Below are 18862 nucleotides of genomic sequence, written 5' to 3'. Positions count from 1 at the left end.
CATAATGATAATAACTAACGCTTATTGTGCTTTTTATCTTCAAAGCACCTTACTTTACTGACATTAACCATGTGTCCATTTTCAAATTCATTTAATTTGACAAATGTTTTATTAACTCTGTATGCTATGGAATGTGTAGTAAATGGAGTTTTCTTCTGCAAATGAAATAAATAAGGACATAAATAAGTGGAACTGGGGACAAGGAAATCGTTCTGTAAACTTTCTCCTCAGAATCATTTGTTGCCTTTGCTGAATGAGAGTTTAAATTGAATTTACTGCTTTAAAATGATTTCAATTATGTTGAAATCAACGTATACCGGTCTCCATGTGAGAAATACAAAAAGTAAGAGAGTTTGTTATGCTAGCAACTGAAATAAGCTCTATATACTTAAAATACAGGCCGTCAAAAACATATTAAAGGAACATTATTCAGTCAAGATGTCCTCCCACTTTCTAGGAGGGATTTTAGGAAGGAAACAGTTACCTGATATAAGCAAGGTCCTCAAGTGGACAAACACAAATTCAAGTACATAAAAGTACATGAAAAGTATATAAAAATACATGAGAAATGGTGTAAATCCAGTAGCTAGAGGATTAAAGCTCTGTGAAATTATTAACCTGGTCAGAGTGATGAGATTTCACGAAGATGCAATTTATGAGTAATATTCAAAGGTCAGGTTTGGTGTGAAGGAAACGAGTCAGTCAGGCTGGGTCGAGTTAAGGAATCTGGATGAAGTTGATGGCATTAAAGCCAGGAGGGAAGCACCACACGTATGGTAAGACTCAGAAGTAGTACTTATTCCAACCACATATAATCAAGCACAGAGACATAAACAAGCCAGAATTATTTCTGTCCTTCAATGAGCTTGCAATCTTGAGGGGTAGGCAGAAAAGTTACAGGCAATTAATTCTTGTATTATGATTTGGATATGCCCAGGATGCTGTGCACAGTCAGGAGGAGGACAGCCGGCTCAGCCTTCAATGTACAGGGAAACTTCTCGATGTGACCTAGAATGTTTAGGTGGTTTTCCTGGGGCAACAGAAATAGTGAGCAGTGGCTGAACATGAGTGAGAAAAGAGAAGAGAATTCAATTATCAAGCACATGAACATATGAGATCAGTGGTGTTTCACTTGCATCTACAAGGAATAGAAGATAGCACTGGTTTTTAATCTGAGTATCATGAAAGATAGGAAATCTGTTCTCAATGGTCTGTGCTGAGGAATAGAGGGAAGGGGGAGCTCTGGGGAGGTAAACAACCAGGAAACTGAAAAGTACTGCAGAAGTAGGAGAATGATGCAGTGAAAAGCTGGATATGAGTAAATAAGAACAAGAAGTGGAAGAAGTTCCAAAATTTGCCAGCTTTACGTAAAACAGATAGGCATATGATTTACCAAAGGAAGACAGTGGAAAGGAATAGGTTGTTTTTTTTTTAAAGAGAACATAATGAATTGTTTTATTTTTCAAATGTATTATACTTTGTTATCCCATCTAAATAATTTTCTCCATAGGATGGGCCTTTTTGATGCAGCACTCATTAATGGGAATTTTATTAGTTTTCAGGAGGCAGGGCACATTCTCATGATTATTGCTTGGCAGGTGTGAGAAATACAGGTATACAAGTTCCCTTGAATGGGAAGATAAAAGTGGCTAGATTTAGAATCGATGAAATAAAATATACAAATTATTTTTTTCAAGGAGTACATATTTTAAAAGTACATGAATGTACAATAAAATATTCTGTTTTGGTATTCAGCTAAAAGCTGCCTCTTTCAAATACAGAAGCATCATTATTACAAATATATCTAACTATTGAAATGATGGTTATTTTCTCTTCCATGTTAGTAAATATTTTCAGGAGATCACGGAGTCATTCCGTGGAAAACAGACTTCCAGATCCTCTCATTGTTTCCCCAAGATTAAATTTTAACAGAGTAAAGTACATCTGTAAGGAATGGACAAAAAATAATTTGTATCTCATATCATTTTAGAATAAGTATACGTCCCATAAGGGAATTTTCAGACTGCTCACACAATAGGTATGTACACTGCTCTATGTGAAATCAAATCAGTATTCTAAAATGCTGCCAAGACACAGGTCAAGATACTTGGAAGACTCCTAAGATTTAAAGTATATGACACTTTACAATCATTATTGTACAAACACATGCACACTTTCTCTCCATATACAGAGAATAATAATAAACTAAGTATGCTACATGATTTAAACACTGTTTTGTATTTTCTAATAAAAGATTTGTCATGTAAAATCATAGATGATATTCGCTACTTCATGGAGATACCAAAACAAAACAAAACAAAAAACACCATTCCACTGTGAAGCAGTATGAATATAGAATGAAAATTTTAAATTAGAGGCTTACTATTTACAGATAGTGTCCAAACATTTCAATCCTTCAAAACTCTCTGACCTTTTGTACGGAGAAGAAAAAGTATAATACTTAGAAATAATTATCTATAAACAAGAATTATAAGTAAATGCAGTGGTCAAATAACATGAAACACATAGTATCACTCTCTTCCAAAAGATGTCCACGGACTAAAAAGTGAGAATGAGATAAAGTATTCTGAATACTTTATACAGAATACTGAAAGGTATTTTTTCAAAAAAAAAATATGAATATCTATAATCAAAACACGGGCTAAAAAGTAATGTTTATATCATTATAGAAATACTTGCAAATACTTTTCTCACATTTATATTTTGTTCTTTTCAAACAGAACACCACTTTCCATGGACATCACAGTAACAAACTTCATGACAATTGTAAGAAAATTGAGAAATGCTTGATGACAAATTTTAACCTTAATGCTGACATCCTAATCTAAAAGCTGGATCTTCCTGTGTCATAATTAACGAGCCATGGAACCAACAGAGTCATCTGGCCTAATAATTTTACTTCAAAAATCTTTGCTTCACAGTTCTCACATTTCTTAATATTCAAAATATTCGACAGAATTCAAAATATTTGACAGAGTTGACTCAGTACTTTTGATGTACTAAAAAAGTAACTTTTCTAAAAAAAAGTTAAACACTTTTGAATTAAGGATATGGACAAATATCAAATCAGATTAGATTGCTCAAAGGTTAAATTGTTTCTTTCATGTTGACAAAATGTGTCATTTTATAAGACAGGGTAATGCCCAATAAAACAAAACTGAGATTTTAAAAAGCTAGGAAGCAAAAGAGTCCCAGTCGGCAACTATGTAGAGGGAAAATAGGATTACATTTATTGGCTACTATATCAACTTAACTTCTAATAAAATCCTCCTGATCTATTAAATAACTTCAGAACTGAAGTATGCTCTCCTGTGGGAGTTGTAAAACAAATTAGATACAATTACAATTCAATACAAATAAAAAGCCAACCTATTTACCCTTAAGATGATTCTTGTTTTAGAGCTCTATTATTTAAATTGGACTAGGATTTTCCCTAATGAATCAAGTGGGTCTTTTGACTTAATTATAAATTTTTGTATTATACTTTCTATAGACAAACATAGTTGATATGAGTAAATTCTGGAAAACTGTGGTAACTACACCACCCCAAAGTGAATACAACAAACATCTGTTGCAAGAACTGCTTGGCTTTCAGACAGTACATAAAGGGTGTTCTTTCTCCCAGTGTTTTGCTATTTTTTAAAAAAGATTATTTGTTAAGACACACGTTGCTAATATCAGATTCTCAAAATGTAAAATCTTAAAATTCTGTTAAGTTACACACAAGTCATTACCAGGTTTATTACAGAAGGCAAACTATGCAATGTACAAGACTCCACTTGCATTCTAAAAGGGTAACAAAATAATTGGGCATGTTGCCCTCTGTCTGTGGGTTACAAAGTAATTTTAACCATTGTCTTCCTTTCTTACACTCATACTCTACAGGAGCATGGCAATGACATAGCAGAGGAGGGGAACTAAATATATAACCTCATGAGATTTTTCAACCTCTGTTGCAATCCCAGTGATAATTCAGCTTTCTCCTCTAGATCTCACCAGCTTCTAAACTCAACAATATTCCGTTACCCTCATTAAATGATAAATGAGTTCTTAAAAGTTTTACTGGAGTGACAGGATAAATAATTGCAAATTTCTTGCATAATGCATTAAGCACAAAATGTAATAATTTCAGTGGGAGGAGGGGAGGAATCAATGAGCCTTTATGACTCCTCGTCTTTTCGTAACTGCATCAAAGGCTTGTTCAGTGCTTTTGGTAAACTGAATACATTTTCCTTGATTCTGAAAGAACAAAATTTTGCCTCAGACTCAGGTATTTTGCAATTGGAAATTGCACATTTGGAAATTACACAAAGTGCACACAAATTAGCAGGTATAAATGAATAAAAATGTTTATAAGCAACAGAGCTCAGGGCAAATAATACCTTTATAATAAGGAAAAGAGGAGTAGTAAACAGATGACCACTTCTAAACATATTTCAAATAACATGTAAGATTGCTCACTTTTTAATCTTCTACTCCTCTTCTACCCATGCCTCCTCCCAATCATTTTGAGATTACCATTCATTAAAAGTTTAAGATTCAGTTTTTACAATTCCACTTTTATGTTAACTTATTAATAAGGTATTGACTTAATCCATAAAACATTCCTGGGGCTATTTCCAGAAGGCATTATAACACTACTATACTGAGAAACTTCTTTGTCATTCAAGCAATGAGTAAAAAATAGGAAGCTTCCATTTCTTTTTCTGCCACATCCAAAGTATGATCACTTCATTATGTTTCAACAAACTTCAAGACCTCTAATAGAATTTGCCCATGTCTTCAATTAAAGTGTAAAATGTTAACACGCACCAGTATAGTATGTAGTATGGGTTTATATAACCACATGGAAAATGCCTTAAACAGTCCTCAAAATGGTGCAAATTCCATTACACGCAAAAATTGAGCGAATTTCATTTAAAATTGATATAAATAGAAAATCAAAGTCATACATGTTCTAGTATATACACGTCTTGAATAATTCTCAAATCATTCTGTTTATTCTACATTTATAGCCTCTGTCTCACTAAAGATGAATGATAAAAAAATATTTGCCCATTTCCTACAAAAGATACCTAGCCAACACACAAAGCATATTCCAAAGTAATTAACTATTAAAAGCTTCCTTTCTTTGATGTGACAGTCTTCGATTTTAAGGAGGATCACCCCGAGCTATGAATTGGGTTTCTAAAAAACATTAGTTTCTATTTTATGGTGTCTAAGGAAAAAAGTTCCTTAAAGTTGAAGGGGGAAAAAATCAGCTATTGTACATAACTTGAGTAAAGGGATTTGAAGTTATAAGGTCATTTGTCTATGTATTTCGTATATTTTATTATGGATGCAACACATTATTTATGTACAAAATGTTATAGTCTATTTGTATTCTTAATACATACCTGTATTTCCCACAATGAATCTCAGAACAATGCACCTTCAGCAAGTACCATATAATTATAAACGAATATAACACTCATAACTACCCATCATTAGATACTATTATATCCATTTTACAGACAGAAAAACTGGTGCTGAGCAGTTACAAGATTTACCAAGAGCCTGAAGAACAGATCAGGAAGGCACCACAACTACAATGCCAAAGATGCTCACATTAACGATTCTGAATAGATTTGCATTGCTTTATTTTTATCTTAATTACTTAATATTATCTATATTTCACAAAACCTAGGAAGAAAAAAGGTGCTTGATGCCTACTTAACACTGCATGAAGCAACAGAGGATAGATATGAATTCTATTTAATAAGAAACCCTTGCCTTTACTATTTCCCTAAAACTTAAATGAAAATTCTCTATGTAGTACGTCTTCTACTGCTTAGTACTTTAAACTTCAAAGTGAACTATCCAAAATCATCCCACTCGCTTTAAAAAAAAAACAAAAACAACTGTATGATTGCCAGCTTGCCGATGAGAACACAAGCAAAGGAACAAAGCTCCTTGCATGGGTCCCATGTTAAGTGTGAGAGAAGTCTGGAAGTTAGAACATCTCATGTCCTTACTCCTCATCTAATTTTTCAGACTAAAGGGCCGCCGCATTGTTCCTATTAATGATCTTATTCCAAAGTCACTAAAGGAAGCACCCAATTTTCTGCAGGACAGGTAAGAAACCGATTCTGAAAGTTACAGGTGTAAAGGAATACATGAAAAGTTTTGATTCCATGGTACTTAAGGTTAAAATTCACTACAATCCAAGCTTTAACAATTATTCATCTATCTTATTCCTTCAGTATCCATGAATCAGAAGCTCTGCTGGGTGAGACACTGATTCTTTTTTTTTTTTTTTTTCGGTCCAGAACTAGACTCATGCTTTTATAGGTGAGATACAAGCTAAGAAGTGAAATTAAATGAGGAAGATAAAAAATGAGTCCATATTAAAGTGTATTTGGTACCATGGAACTTGCAAGATAAGACATCAATTTTCAGCCTGGCTGATTACAGAATAGGACTCATTGCTTCTAGTCAACAGTGAGTATTTCAGAGGGACGAGAACATGACATTTGAGGGCAAGTGATGCATGGTAATACGCACGATGCATTCCTTGAAAAGCTGGAGAAAAGAATGAACTAAGTAAGCTGGCAGGGTAAAAAATGTTCAGTATGTTCAGGCCTTCAAATGAGAAAATAGATGAGAAAAATATTCAGATAAATCTTTAACTTTGACTAAACAGTTTTTAAAAAATCTGTGCTTTCCAGGTGGAGAAAGATATACAATCAATAATTTCTATATATCGATATAGTCTTTCTACTTTAAGGTTTTATGTGGGAAAACAACACAACCAGCATCTCCCTAATCATAGGCAAGTTTTCAGATTCCAATGTGGCAGCATAAGTACAAAAACAAGACAAAGAGTTGTCACGTTAATGAGACATACCTCTTGGACTGATCGAGCAGCTGGCTTGTCTTGATGATTGGCCAATATTAAAAAGGGTAAAGTGCATAACTGTGGGTGCTGAAGAGCTGAGTGCAGTTCATTTCTAGCAGTTTCTAAATCATCTTCTGAAGAGGCACTGTCTAATACAAATATTACCCCTTGAGATCCTTGGTAGTAGCGACTCCAATATTTCCGGATATTATCAGCCCCTGTCAAAAACAAAACAAATTTTCTTTTTTAAAAATAGCTTTCAGAAACTGAAAACACTTAACAGTATTTTTGGGAACACCCAACAGTAATTCCTACTGGAAACCAAAGTAGTGTTTAAAAACTCAGTGCAGAAAACATGGTTGATGAGAACAAAGGCATGAACAGGTGGATGTGGCCTTGGAGAAGAAGCCCAAAGTTTAGGAGTCATTCAACACACCTTTCTTATTAAAATATGTGATAGGGCAGCCCGGGCGGCTCCGCAGTTTAGTTCTGCCTTCAGCCCAGGGCCTGATCCTGGAGACAGGGGACTGAGTCCTGCATTGGACTCCCTGCATGGAGCCTGCTTCTCCCTCTGCCTATGTCTTTGCCACATGCTTTCTCTCTTTCTCTCTCATTAATAAATAAATAAAATCTTAAAAAAAATGTGTGATAAAAAGCAGGATAAATACTTTTTAGATTGAAACTTAAAAGTGTTTTAGATTTTGCTTGCTAGCCCCTAAATAAATTATACTCTTTATAAAGTGAGTTTGAGCCTAACTCAGAGAACAGTGTCACCTAGCTGTTCACAGTTTTTTTCCAGATAATGAACACTATCTTGATATTTCCTAAAAGAACTACTTGCAGGTCAGGGCAGTCTTGTTTAATTTCATCTAGAAAGTGAAAACTACTAGAATAAAACTTTTATGGATCAAAGTGCTAAAATTTGTGATGAATTAAAATCTTGATACATTTGCATAAACACATTTGGCACTGTGCATACTCATGGTCTTGGTATGACAGGTATTCACAAAATAAGACATTGAGATTCTCATCAACCAGGGCCATGCCTTATTCTTCTTTGTATCCCCAATATCCAGCAAAACATATAACTTGAAGCTCACTATAGGAATGAGAGAAATGAGGAAAGGAGGAAGTGAAATTATACACTAATTAGGCTTTATAGATTTTGAGACTAGAAAGACTTGGAGAGACTGTCCATCCAGTCCAACTGTCTGAGGAAATTGAGGCCAAGAGAGGTGAAGTGAGTAATCCCCATTCAAGTGTCTAGTCAATCACAGAATTGAGATTTGCATCTGAGTAGACAACCTGTCTAGGGAGGGCATGGGCATTCTCTACTACATCATGATGAGAGTGCTTCCTTTACTTTCATTTGCTTCATGAATAGCATGGGCAGTGTGAGTATGGGGGGTGATGGAGATGGGGGGTAGGATTATTCTTTCTACGACAAAAATTAGATAAAGGTATTTCATCAGTTTAGTGCATATGATCAAGTATTAACCAGTAGTAACTACATGTGAGCCATCCATTGAATATTTAGCTCCTATGTTGAAAATACTGTGGTAAATCCTGGGCTTACAAAGATTAGAGACTGGACTTGGCATGCAGTGGAAACAGCCAAATGTGTACATCTCTTCCAAACTCTGCATTCACCATACTGGGAGCTCGAAACTGGACAGGATAGGAATATTTTCACCATCGAAATCAACAAAAGCAATCATCAGGTCTTTTCTTCCCCTGAGGACCAACACACTACTGGATGACACTCAAAAGCCCACATTTTTTCTAGGAGAAATAGGAAAAAAAAGTCATAAAGCACTGTGATAGAGGTACTTAGTAGGCAGTAAGAGAGCAACAGTTGAGGCATCTCAAGCAGACTGTGCAATTCTCCTAAAAATTATCAGTTACCAAACAGCTACCATTTATTAAGCCACTTTCTATATTCCAGGCACATGCTAGGTGTTTTCAAAAGAATAGCTCATATAATTCTTACAATCACCCTACAGGGAAGTGTAATTGATTCACAATTTAAAATTAATTTTCAAATTTTAAAATCCAAGGTATTCATCATAATACTTAACTGAAATAACCAGCTATAAAAGAAGATCAAGGACTTTTAATGTTGAGTAACCTTCAATATGTAAAGACATGGGATGTGAATAGGGGTGATATAGATCAGGTAATATCCAACCAAGAAAGCAGAACAAAACAAAAGAAAAAATAATTAAGCCAGAGATTATTTAACATAAGTAGTTAGTTGTATAAGTGATGGTTGAACTAAGAGAACAACAGAGGAATTGAAATTAACAACACCTTAGGCCAGGCTCCCTAGGCAGAGTCTGAGGCGGCACTTCTAGAACACCTAATGACAGACAGACGTGCTATTAGGACAATCCAGCAGCGAAAAAAGCAAGCTGGAATTGGCAAGGAGCTAGGCAAAGATATGGTTTCGGAAATCTAGCCTCAGCTTGATCCAACGAGGAGCTCTAGAGCATGGCCTGAACCACAGAAGTTGTCCAGTCCAAAGGCAAGGGGGCTGGGCTGCTATACCCCAGTACAGTCATTGGCTATGAGCCACCCCTAGGGAACAGGAGGGGGTAGGGGTGTGATCTCATACCCTCCCAGACATATTTGGTTGAGGCAATTACGGTCAGCCAAGGGCAGGCCTCTGGAGAAGGGTACAGGTGTGAGTCATTAGCAGCCAATACTCGCAGCAGCTGGGAGATGGATGCACTGGCCCAGTAAAGGAGATCTGGGTAGGGTACCAACAGCATCTGCTACAAGCTACATCCAGACATTATCCATATGCTAGAGAACCATCCATAAGCTTGAGGAGCAAAAGTAGCAGCAATGTTACCTGATGGTAAATGTTTAAAACAAAAATACTGTGTGTATACATATCTGTACATAAATCTATTATAAATCTTACTAAAGGATATGTGGCACATGATTTTCATCTAATATATGTGACATGTTTTACTGGACATTCTATAGAGCTCATTAATACTCACAAAATGGTTTTGTGATTTTGCCCAACTTTTGTATCCATAGTCAACCAACAGTTGCAATTGACCAAGTATAGTTCCAAAATAAATGTTGATTGTGCTAAGGTGTTTTACATGTATTGACTCATTTACCCTTGACAATCTTAAGAAGCAGATACTCTTATGGCTCTGATTTTATCAATAATAAAACTAAGACACGAAACAATTACATGATGTGGCCAAGGTTACATACTTAAGACTTATATTTAAGTCTAATGTGATTGAAATAAAAGCATCATGGACTAAGAAGGTGATAAAACTAAATAAAGAACTCTATTGCATAAACCAAGGGGGGAAAAGCAACCTGTTAGAATAAAAGGTACTTAAGTACCTATATGTATTAATGCTCAGAGTAGGAACATGTCCAAGAACATTTCCAGCCAACTAATTCAATGAATTATAAAGTATTATTCTATACAAGTCACTGAGCAAGAACCTAGAAAAAATATTTTAAAATCCATTATTCCTCTTAGATCAAATCCTCAAATTCTTTTAAGTAATAATAACTACAACAAAATCTGTACATATATTAGAGGGAATAAATACAGCCATAACAATAAGAAGGTGTGCAGAGAATCAAGTATAAAGAGAAGAATACTGATTGCATGTTTCAATGGAATTTTTCCATTCGAAATACATGGGACATATGCAAAATCCAACTCATGAGATTCATCTCTTTTAACAAGAAACTATTCCCATCTGCCACATTTAGGAACACATTAGACACCTGAAAATAGACAAATGATGGTGAGTCCAATAAGAAAAAGAAATGCCATAATTTCTTAAAATGTCCCTTCTACAACATAATATGTGAATAATACATTATTTTTTTTAAATAATACATTATTAATGGTGCAAAGACCCTTTACTTTAGTCGCCTACCACTTGGTTTTCTGTCCAGTTTTAGCATATGCAGTTTACATTATTTTTTTTGAATAATACATTATTAATGGTGCAAAGACCCTTTACTTTAGTCACCTACCACTTGGTTTTCTGTCCAGTTTTAGCATATGCAGTTTAGCATTTCTGCCTAGTTTTAGCAGTTCATCACAAAAAGTGGGCTTGGAGTTGAAGTCCAGCCTTTTGCCCAATGGCTTTGGTTAGCAGAAGCCTTGACCCAGATTCGGGCCCAGGAAACCAGGAGTTGGGTAAAGGGTTGTATAAAGTTGGTCAGTCTGGGTGAGTGGATCTTAGTTTAGCCATCAGATTGAAATGAGAAATGGATAAGCCATTAACCCAACTGCCAGGTGCTTTGAGAAGTGAGCCTAACTGGGAAAATTCGAACACCCATTTGATGTCCACATCCCAACATTCCCCACCCATAAACTGAGTCCAAAGAGAGTAATGTAATATGGGACATCACATCTAACAGTGGTCTGGGGTCACTCATTTTAATGACTGAATAGTGCATGCTTTGTCTCAAATTGTTATATAAAAAGGTTAAACACTCAACTCAAACCTGGCCTATATTTTGTACACTGATTAAAAAACAAAGCGGCATCTTAACAATAGAGAGGCTGGGTGGAAAGTGATACCCAGTGTCTAATCGCCCAAGGTCTGATACTGCCTTACAAGGGTTGTAAGGAGCTCTTGGTAAACTAAGAGTTCATTCTGAGAGCTAGTTAACCCAGAGTGCCTGGTTCAAGCTATTACAAGGCAAACATAACACATCTTCATTATGCAAGGTTCTTTTTTATGGCACATTACAGCAACTATGGACAGCTTTTCTATGGTACACTATGAAACATTCTCTTATTATTAATTCATCTAACAGACATTTACTGAGCACCTGGCACCATCCCAGGTGCTGGGGACATAGTAGCAAACAAAACAGACAAAAACTTCAGTCTTGATAGTCCTTACATTCTTTACCAGCAGAGTCAATCTACCATTACAGAGGCTAAAAATGCCAAGTATTTGTTTTCCAACCTCTCTCTCATGGTATGGACAGCTGATTTGTTTCTGGCAAACTGCGTCTCAACACAGTTCTGCTGGGAGCTTCTGGGGGAAAAAATGTGTCCCTCAATGAAAAGAGATGCCAAAAGAGAACCGCCTCTCCTAGTTTTGTTTTGTTTTGTTTTTAATCTTATTAGGTAAGAAGATGACACTTTGGACTGTGTTAAACTTCTAGCCATCTTGAAGGAGACATACCAACATATGGAGGATGTCAGAATGGGAAGACAGAGCCTGGGTCCTCGAGAACACCACCCAACAGCAGTACCAACCAACTACATTATAAGGACCCTTTATTCTGGAGTGCAGTAAATGCCTATTATTCAAGCCAATTTTAGAAATATTTTGTTATTTGCAGCCAAAAAATGCTTAGTTCCCTTAAGAGGCCATAAATAATTTCTTACAAGAGTTGTTCTTTGAAAGATAAATCCAGTGAGCTAAAAAACAAAAACAAAAACAAAACACAGGGAAATACAGGAGTCAACAATAAAAACAGTTGTTCAAAGCTGTCCCTATGCGGGGGGTGGAGGTGGAGTGTTGTCCCTATGGAAAATCTGATCTCCAGACCAGTGATACCTAACTAAACTTTTTGTGATAAATTGTTGTATCTGTGCTTTCCAATATGGTAGCCACTAGCCACTGTGTCTATAGAGTATTTGAAATGTGGCCAGTGCAAGTGAAGAACTGAATTTTATCTAAATTTACTTAAATTTGAAGCTCAGATGCCACATGTGGCTGATGGCTGCTGTACTGGATTGTGTGTTCTAGATAGTCCTCTAACTTATTGCTGACTGCTAGAAACCCCTAGAACAGAATAGTTACAGATCTAATCCTATCTCTGACAGGAAAAGTACGCAGCCATGCTGGTATAGGTGCAGTTCTGGTCAGTCTGATCCAAAGAGATGGTTTGCCAAAGGGCTATGTGTAGCTAGCCAGGCTAACTAGGATGACAATATCCATTTTGGGGCAGCCCCGGTGGCGCAGCGGTTTGGCGCCGCCTGCAGCCTGGGGTGTGATCCTGGAGACTCGGGATCGAGTCCCACATCGGGCTCCCTGCATGGAGCCTGCTTCTCCCTCTGCCTGTGTCTCTGCCCCTCTCTCTCTGTCTATGAATAAAAAAATAAAATAAAATCTTTAAAAAAAAAAAAAAAATATCCATTTTGGTCAGCCACCCTGTCATGGTATATAGAGTGAGGATGAAGACTCAAGATTGTCTACTCTTTCCATCTTCTTACCATAGTCTTAAGAAAATGAAGGAGAATAAGAATATTTTCCCTCTGGAAAACTTAGTGAGATTGGAGAACCCATAAATGAAGCCAATTTTGGAGAATTTTAATTGTAAATTAATTCTTCAAATCTTAGTGAAGGAGGATATATCCTTGGAATAAAAGCCACCTCGGGAGTATTACTTTAAGAAGAATGGTATCCAGCATGGGGAGAAGACGCTGAACGAGCAAGATGGGAGAGAAGATAGATAAGTAATAATTTTAAATTCTTTTTTTAACCCCTCCCATCTGTGGAGTCTTGGTCTTTCTGATGGGTGGTTCCTTTAATTCTTTTCATCTTCTCTCCATCAGACTCACTCAACCTGTTTTTAAAAACTGAAATACTAAGAAGATTAAGGCCTAAACTCAAACTTTTGTTATGGACCTCCCCACACCCCCACTTCCCAAAAGCCAAAATATCTTAAATTAAGCCCTCCTTAAATGGTCAATACAAAGTATAAAAATGTGAAGATTCAAAATCAAGTTCTCCTAAGAGAGGCTGTATTGTCCTATTTTGCTTTCAAAGTCAAAAACCACTCTAGATAATAAAAGAATTTTAGAAAAATGAGATCTTTATGAAAAACAAAAAAAGATCTTTATGATTTTTAGCATCACTAAACAGGATCAACTGTTAAGCTGGAGGAGACCAAAGTCCTCAGGCACACAGTGAGATGCACTGAGAACACCCACATAGAATATAAAAGACGATTAATACCTAGTCATCATCCACCCCCACCTCACCGTCATATTACATCACACCTAACCTTGTAAAGGTGTTTATATACATCACCTCACTTAACTTTTTAGGAGTTATTATCCTTATTTAATGGATGAAGAAACTGGGAAAGTTTAAGAAATTAGAAAGTTTAAGCACTTTTCTCCATTCCCAGCTAATAAATAGCAAATGTGCTATCCAAATTTTGAACTGATGCCAAAGACCATGTATGCTTTTCTACTACATGGGTGCTGTTTCCCAGAGTGGAAGAGAAGGAACATGAGATAAGAAATCTCAGCTAGCGACAAGTAATGACCAGTATGAGGAGAGAATATAAATGGCTTTGTAAGTCAGGCAGTGTCGGGGCTGAAGACAGAAGTAAGTGGAGGAGTATTATAGAGCCGTGAGGGACATTAACTGGGTTGACCAGGCATTACCTGTTAGTACTTAGGGCAGATGGCATTACCTGCTCATAGCAGAGCTTCTTCCAGTGCTAAAGGGCCAAGCCTCTAGATTTCTTTTTTTTTTTTTTAAGTTTTAAAAATTTCTTTATTCATGAGAGACAGAGAGAGAGAGAGAGAGAGAGAGAGAGAAACAGAGACATAGGCAGAAGAAGAAGCAGCCTCCCTGTGGGGAGTTGGATGCAGGACTTGATCCCAGGATCTGGGATCACAACTACTGAGCCACCCAGGTATGCCAAGCCTCTACATTTCATAAACCTAAAAAATGAATACTCTCCACACTCCTGGACATATAGCTAATGCATAGCTTGAATAAGATTTGCTTAGTAAGGTATATCCTGTATTTATTAGAAATCTATGAAAAAAATGTGGGCAAGAAAGAATAAGTTTTTCCTTCTCCCAAAGGGTGTAAGAGAGTCAGTAAAGGAACTATGTTAACAAATGGTTTCTGCCTTATTTTGGATTCCTCCAGTGTAAAGAGTTTATTCAAGTGGCAAAGGCAGAAAATGCTAGTGGCAGAGTGAGGAAGTGGGAGAGGGAAAGAGACAACCCACGAAATGAGCTATCCAAACAGCAACCACTGTGGGTAGCCTGAACTAGTCATGCTAAAACTGAGAGCCAGGCACCAGTGGTGAAGCATTTGGGGCCTCATCCACCTACCTCCCACTAGTGGTTGCTTGAGGAGGATGGCACATTATTTTCCTAGCATTTTTAGCTTTGCCAAGGCATTGAGGTCTCAATAATTCTTGAGAGGGAAAGGCCTAAGACCCCATAGGGATTTTAGAATTGTACGTACTTGTTATCTTTAATATGCAAAAGTGACCCCTGGGATCCAAAACTCAGGCATATTTGGAGTGGTTTTCCAGCAGAAATAAACGTGTTACACTGAACTATCTTTATACTTACTCTAACTCATATCCAAAGATAGGTCAGCCAAAGTTGGGAGCGTAATTGCAAAATTAAGAGGTCTATATAGGAGTGGTACTAATCTCCTTGGTCTTGTTATGTTGGAATTCTCACTCAATGTCACACGCTTTAGGGTCTAAACATGTGCAGCCTTGGAATCTGAACTTCAAATAGCACATCCCTGGAAAATTCTGAAAATTCTGGTCCCCACCTTTTACAAAACAAAATGCCCCAAATTATACAAAACCTGATAGATCGATTGCCTTCTTCCCACCTTATTCCCCCCGCCCCCACTTCTTCCCTCCCACACACAAGTATTCCGAGGGTCCAGGTTACTCAAAGCACAGTTGCACATCATTACCTTCATTGTAAAGTTCTAACTCCCGTACCTGAGGACTCTGCCTTCCATCTGATATCTTGGCCTCCTCTACATTCTCATTCTGGTCCACACCCTCAACCACTTCCCATCAGGATCACCAGAATGGCCTTCTAACTTGTCTCCTTGCCTCTGTCCTGGAAGTACTCTGATTTTATTAATACTGATCCAGGAGACTAGCTCATGCTATATCACCACTCTGCTTAAACACATCAAATGCCTATAAAATTTGGATTCCCAAATTACACAACTTAGCATTAACAGTTTTCTGTGCCCTGGCTCCAACTGGCCATTCCTACCATATCTCTTTATTCCTTTCCACAAATGCAACTTGCTCTCTCCTGGACCAGATGAGACTTTCAGCCTCATGCCGTTGGTTGTATCATCTCCTGCCTGGAGTTCCTGCCATGTCAGGCTCCTATACAGGAAAATCACCACCTGCCCTTCACGGGCCAGATCACCGACTTCACCAAGCCTTCCAACAGTCTTCCAGCTGGAAAGAACTTCTCAGAAACTCTTAATCTATTTATTTTGGTGCTCTTCATGAACACTTTTTACTCTGTAGCATAGTTATCTGAATATACATTTCATCTTCCCGGTTAGACTGAAAGAGCCATCTGGGAGTTCTGTGTATTTGTGTACCTCATTCATTTTTACACTCTGAATGCATCTAACACAGTCTTACACAATCACTATTTTTTGAACGAATTAGTTGACCTTTTATTTTTATTTATTTTTTTAAAGATTTTTTTATTTATTAGAGACACAGAAAGAGAGGGAGAGAGAGAGAGAAACAGGCAGAGGGAGAAGCAGGCTCCATGCAGGGAACCCGATGTGGGACTCGATCCTGGGTCTCCAGGATCACACCCTGGGTGGAAGGCGGCGCTAAACCGCTAAGCCACCGGGACTGCCCTAGGTGATCTTTTATAAAATGTATACTCAGATTTCTTACATGCAGAAGGTAGGATTTACCTTACAAAACATTTCATGATACAGAAATAAGCTATCTTTTTGGTGGCTGGTGGTAGTTTGTGGCTTATAGTTATTAGCACATAGTTTTTATGTTTCTGGCACATACTCTGCTCTGCAAGGAATTGCTCACCCGACATTTTCCATTTAAAAAAATTTTAATTTCACATGCACAATAAAATTACACTCTATTCACAGCTTCTTGCCTTTCTCAGAGTTAGGCTTTAGTATTTGAAAATGTGCAGCTATAATGTTGCATGTGTGAAGCACTGTACTAAAACACAAATGAGAGTATTACCCTGTGCTCTCCGTGATCTGTCAGACTGTCCTGATGCTCAACGGAACAAGCAGCTATGAGAAAATGAAAGTGTAGAAAGAAAAAGCTGTGGGAAGGGTTGTGGGAAAATGTTCCCTTCTGTACTCCCGTAAAGGCCAAGGGCCTACTGCCTAGAAGACCCACAAAACCAAGGTGATCACTATTTGCATAGCTCCAAATGTTTACTAAGCAGCAAATTCCTGAGCTGTTGGCCTAACACAAAAAGCAAAAAGCACATTTTGTAGTATTGTGGAAAATCTGGGGGCCAGACTGGGAGAGCTAGTCTGGGAACAATTTTGTTGCAATTCCCATTGACTAAAGCAACAAATTGGGAAGAGCCAAATGAGAATTTTCTGGCTGAAATAGAAGGCACTTTTTCTATATTCGGGGTGAAATACAATCTTTTAATACTGTGGAAAGGCAATGGCATTCTATTGTAGCTTACCATTCTTCCCCACCCTAGTACGTTTTATTGTAAAGTTTAACTTACACCAACCATGTGACAAAATTAGCAAACAACATGAGGTTCTAGATGAACATAAATTCACAGCCCACAAAAAAAGTTTAAAACCATCTAATGTCTCATCCTACATAGCAATAAAGAATAATTAGAACAACAGATTATAAGCTTTGACCTTCAAAGGTAGAATATTAGGCTCTTACTCTAACTGTAATGTCTTTTCTGTGATTAATTTGACCTCAAAACATTACTAATAACCTACTCACGTAATAAAACCTTAAGGGGTTTCTGCTTGGGCCACAACATTTATTTGATCCCACTCCTATTTACCCTTTTTTTTTTTTTTTAAAGATTTTATTTATTTATTCATGAGCGACACAGAGAGAGAGAGGCAGAGACACAGGCAGAGGGAGAAGCAGGTTCCATGCAGGGAGCCCGATGCGGTACTCGATCCCGGGTCTCCAGGATGAGGCCCTGGGCTAAAGGCGGCGCTAAACCGCTGAGCCACCCGGGCTGCCCATCCTTTTGTGTTTTAATACTATCATTCTTTCCTTTTTCAAAGAGTTGAGAGAGTGTGTGTGTACGTGTGCATGAGGTGGGTGGAGGGGCAGAGGGAGAAGCAGGCTCCCTGGCAAGCAGAGAGCCCCATGTGACCATGACCCTAGCTGAAGGCAGAGCCTTCACTGACCGAGCCGCCCAGGTGCCACAATACTCTGTCATTCTTGATGGAAATGCTTAGCACAACACTTACAGGGAGATTTAAGTTTTCTCTTGTGGACTCTTATTTGTTGCCACCCTATGGATTATACAAGTTTGGTGAGCTTCCATGTTTAGGCTCAGGCATAAAAGAGCAAGTGGCAAAACACCAACAGTCTAAGCTTTAGGGAAATGACACCATTGTTTAATAATGTTTGTCAACTAATATACATTATAATCTGAATTCTATAATTAGACAAGTCAATATACTTTACAAATCATAAATAAATAGGGGCTGTTGTCAGTGTAAGGATCAATTAGGCTCTAAAACTTTTGAATGGCCCCAATTTTTTCAGAATTTAGTACACACAATTTTCCTTGAAGGTAAGGCAAGCACTGGCTTGGTAAAACCTTGGGTTTAGTAGTAAGAGGCAAGTTAGCTCAGATAGAGGGTAGGATAGTGGAATGATTTAACATGGATCCTGAAATCAGACTCACTGGGTTCAAACTCTAGTTCCACCACATGTCATCTTAGTGACCTTAGGTAATTGGCTTAGTTGTTCCAAGCCTTGGGGTGTCCCTTTCATAAAAGGGAAGAGTAATAATACTTAGGTACCAATAGAATCATTGAGATGGACCCTTTCTTCTTTATCCTATATCTCCCAAAGCCTCTAATAATTTAAATTCCCCAATTTCTTCCTCTCCCATTGTTGTCGGGGGGTGGGGAAGAAATCTAAACATCAAAAAGACTTCTCACCTTCAGATAAGTATGCACATTCCTTTACTACAAGCAGTCTTAAGCTATA

The 18862-nt window shown here is 37.4% G+C and overlaps 1 protein-coding gene across 2 annotated transcripts in view; it reads right to left on the bottom strand.

The window, feature by feature from the left end:
- Positions 1-18862, bottom strand: part of ARL15 (ARF like GTPase 15) — a 398154-nt gene that overhangs the window by 193203 nt on the left and 186089 nt on the right. For both annotated transcript variants that reach the window (XM_072824625.1, XM_072824624.1), the window contains one exon: positions 6908-7116. In XM_072824625.1, the coding sequence (XP_072680726.1) occupies positions 6908-7116 (209 nt within the window). The remainder of the gene's footprint in view (positions 1-6907; positions 7117-18862) is intronic.

The sequence above is a fragment of the Canis lupus genome, chromosome 4, assembly GCF_048164855.1.
Source record: "Canis lupus baileyi chromosome 4, mCanLup2.hap1, whole genome shotgun sequence".
Classification (NCBI taxonomy): Eukaryota; Metazoa; Chordata; class Mammalia; order Carnivora; family Canidae; genus Canis; species Canis lupus.
This window is presented reverse-complemented; position numbering and strand designations above follow the sequence as displayed.